The sequence below is a fragment of the Otolemur garnettii genome, unplaced genomic scaffold, assembly GCF_000181295.1.
Source record: "Otolemur garnettii isolate 467f Iridium unplaced genomic scaffold, OtoGar3 scaffold00058, whole genome shotgun sequence".
NCBI lineage: Eukaryota > Metazoa > Chordata > Mammalia > Primates > Galagidae > Otolemur > Otolemur garnettii.
The window spans coordinates 9,382,340-9,384,461 of record NW_003852453.1 but is presented as its reverse complement, the minus strand read 5'-3'; the positions used below and the strand labels follow the sequence as shown (position 1 = coordinate 9,384,461).

Genomic DNA, 2,122 nt, shown 5'->3' with positions numbered 1-2,122 from the left:
CAGGGGAGAAGCTCCCCAGGTGAACTGCCCCCCAGAACTTCTCTGAGCCTCAGCTCCATCTGCAAGATGGGGTTGCCCTGGCTTCTGGGAGTTCATGGGGACCTCGGAGCCCGTCCCTGGAAAGGGGCTGTTCACCACATTGCATCGCAGGAGGAATCATTGTGCACAGCGTGAACCATGGCAGAGTGCTGCTGGGCAAGGCACTTCTGAATGAACACCCCCCCCAAAAAGAGAGCAGGTGGAGGGGAGAGGGAGAGGAGAGCCCCAGGGAAGAGTAGGAGGCCCCTGCCCTGGAGCTGGTCATCATTGGGCCTTCTGGCAGTCCCCGCAGCTTGTCGGCCCCCAATGCATCATTTGTGGAGCCAGGATTCCGTTGCTAAGAGACCTGTTGCTAAGTTGTAAGTTGGGCCTTTTTACTCCAAACAAAGCTGGTGATTATCTGCTAGGGAAGCAGCCCATTGATGGGGGAAGGGGGTGCAGGGAGCAGGCAGGGGGGCTGGTACCGTAATCAAGCCCTTCCCTGCAGGCTTGTCATTCATCAGCAGCAGAGGCCGAGTGATCTTCTTGCTGGAGACGATCTAGGCAGGGGGAGAGACAAGAGAAAGGCAGTCAGTGTTGTGGGAGGCTGGAGGGGGAGGCCCTGAGATGAAAAACCCTCAAAAGACACCCCTCAGCAGGCAGCCTCCTGCCAGATCAGCTCAACCTACACCTGCCAGAGCCTCAACACAGAGCTGTTATTAGCCAATGTGGGCAACTGAGGAGACTGAGGCCCAGAGAGGTTAAGAAACTCGCCCAAGGTCTCGCAGCAAGAAGGGAATCCCAGTCTGACTCCCACTGGCCTGGTTTGCCCCCAGGAAAAGGCATTCTGGAGACGAGAGTGGGGAGGTGGGTGGGGGAAGCCCAAGCCCTTCCACAGCCATGCCACAGACCCCAGCAGGGAGGCACTCTTGACTCTGTATTTTTCATTGTTTTGAATAGGTAATACATTCACAGGGTTCAATAATCAAAACTACGTTGAAAGGAAAAGTGGAGCGGCGCCTGTGGCTCAGTGGGTAGGGCACTGGCCCCATATGCTGAAGGTGGGGAGTTCAAACCCAGCCCCGGCTAAACTGCAACAAAAAAATAGCCGGGTGTTGTGGTGGGCGCCTGTAGTCCCAGCTACTCAGGAGGCTGAGGAAAGAGAATCGCCTAAGCCCAGGAGTTGGAGGTTGCTGTGAGCTGTGTGATGCCATGGCGCTCTACTGAGGGTGATAAAATGAGACTCTGTCTCTACGAAAGAAAATAAAAGTGAAACACGTTGAAAAGCCATCCTACCACCCTCCTCCATCCACCATGGGCCACCTTGTTAGCGGCTCCTTGGGTCAATGCCAGTGTCTCCTTCTGCAGTTATGAGCACACACCATGTGATCTGCTCCTGCCACCCCTGCCACCCCTGCCCCCCGGGCTGGTTACTCTTCTCAGTCCCCTCTGTCCTTCTCCACCTGCTCTGTACCCTGTGGACAGCACCACCTGGTTCCTTTGTCCTCTGGGTTTTGGAGGTTCAACCATGGGGCACCAGCAGGAGATGGGAGATCAAGGAGGGGAGGCTGGGGCCATGGTCTGGTGGAAACTTCCTCACTGCCCTGTCCTAGGCCTCCCTCTCTTGGCCACAGGTCTCACCAGGCCCTGGCAACAGCACCTCCTCACCTTGCCTTCCCTCCAGGCCAGAGTGCTTGGCTTCCTCCTGGGTCTATGCCCTGAGATGGTTTCCCCATGTCTTATCAGTACCCTGCTGTTGTCCATGAGTCCTTTTTTTGTTTTGAGACAGTCTTATTATGTCGCCCTCAGTAGAGCACCGTGGCATCACTGCTCTCAGCAACTTCAGACTCTTGGGCTTAAGTGATTCTCTTGCCTCAGCCTCCCAAGTAGCTGGGACTACAGGCACCCACCACAATGCCTGGTAATTTTTTTGGTGTAGTGTCATTGTTGTTTGGCAGGTCCAGGCTAGGTTTGAACCCTCCAGCCCCAGTGTATGTGGCTGGCACCCTAACCACTGAGCTACAGACGCTGGGCCTGTCCACAAGTTTTTAAGCTATCTCCCCAGCTACTCTGTGAGAGTGGAGCCACAGGGTGGGAACCCTGA

General features: G+C 55.7%; 1 protein-coding gene across 2 annotated transcripts in view; it reads right to left on the bottom strand.

Annotated features, from left to right (window-relative positions):
* CPNE2 (copine 2) overlaps positions 1 to 2,122 on the bottom strand; it is a 46,898-nt gene that overhangs the window by 25,791 nt on the left and 18,985 nt on the right. For both annotated transcript variants that reach the window (XM_012806840.2, XM_012806841.2), the window contains exon 4: positions 504 to 578. In XM_012806840.2, coding sequence (XP_012662294.1) covers positions 504 to 578 — 75 coding nt within the window. The remainder of the gene's footprint in view (positions 1 to 503; positions 579 to 2,122) is intronic.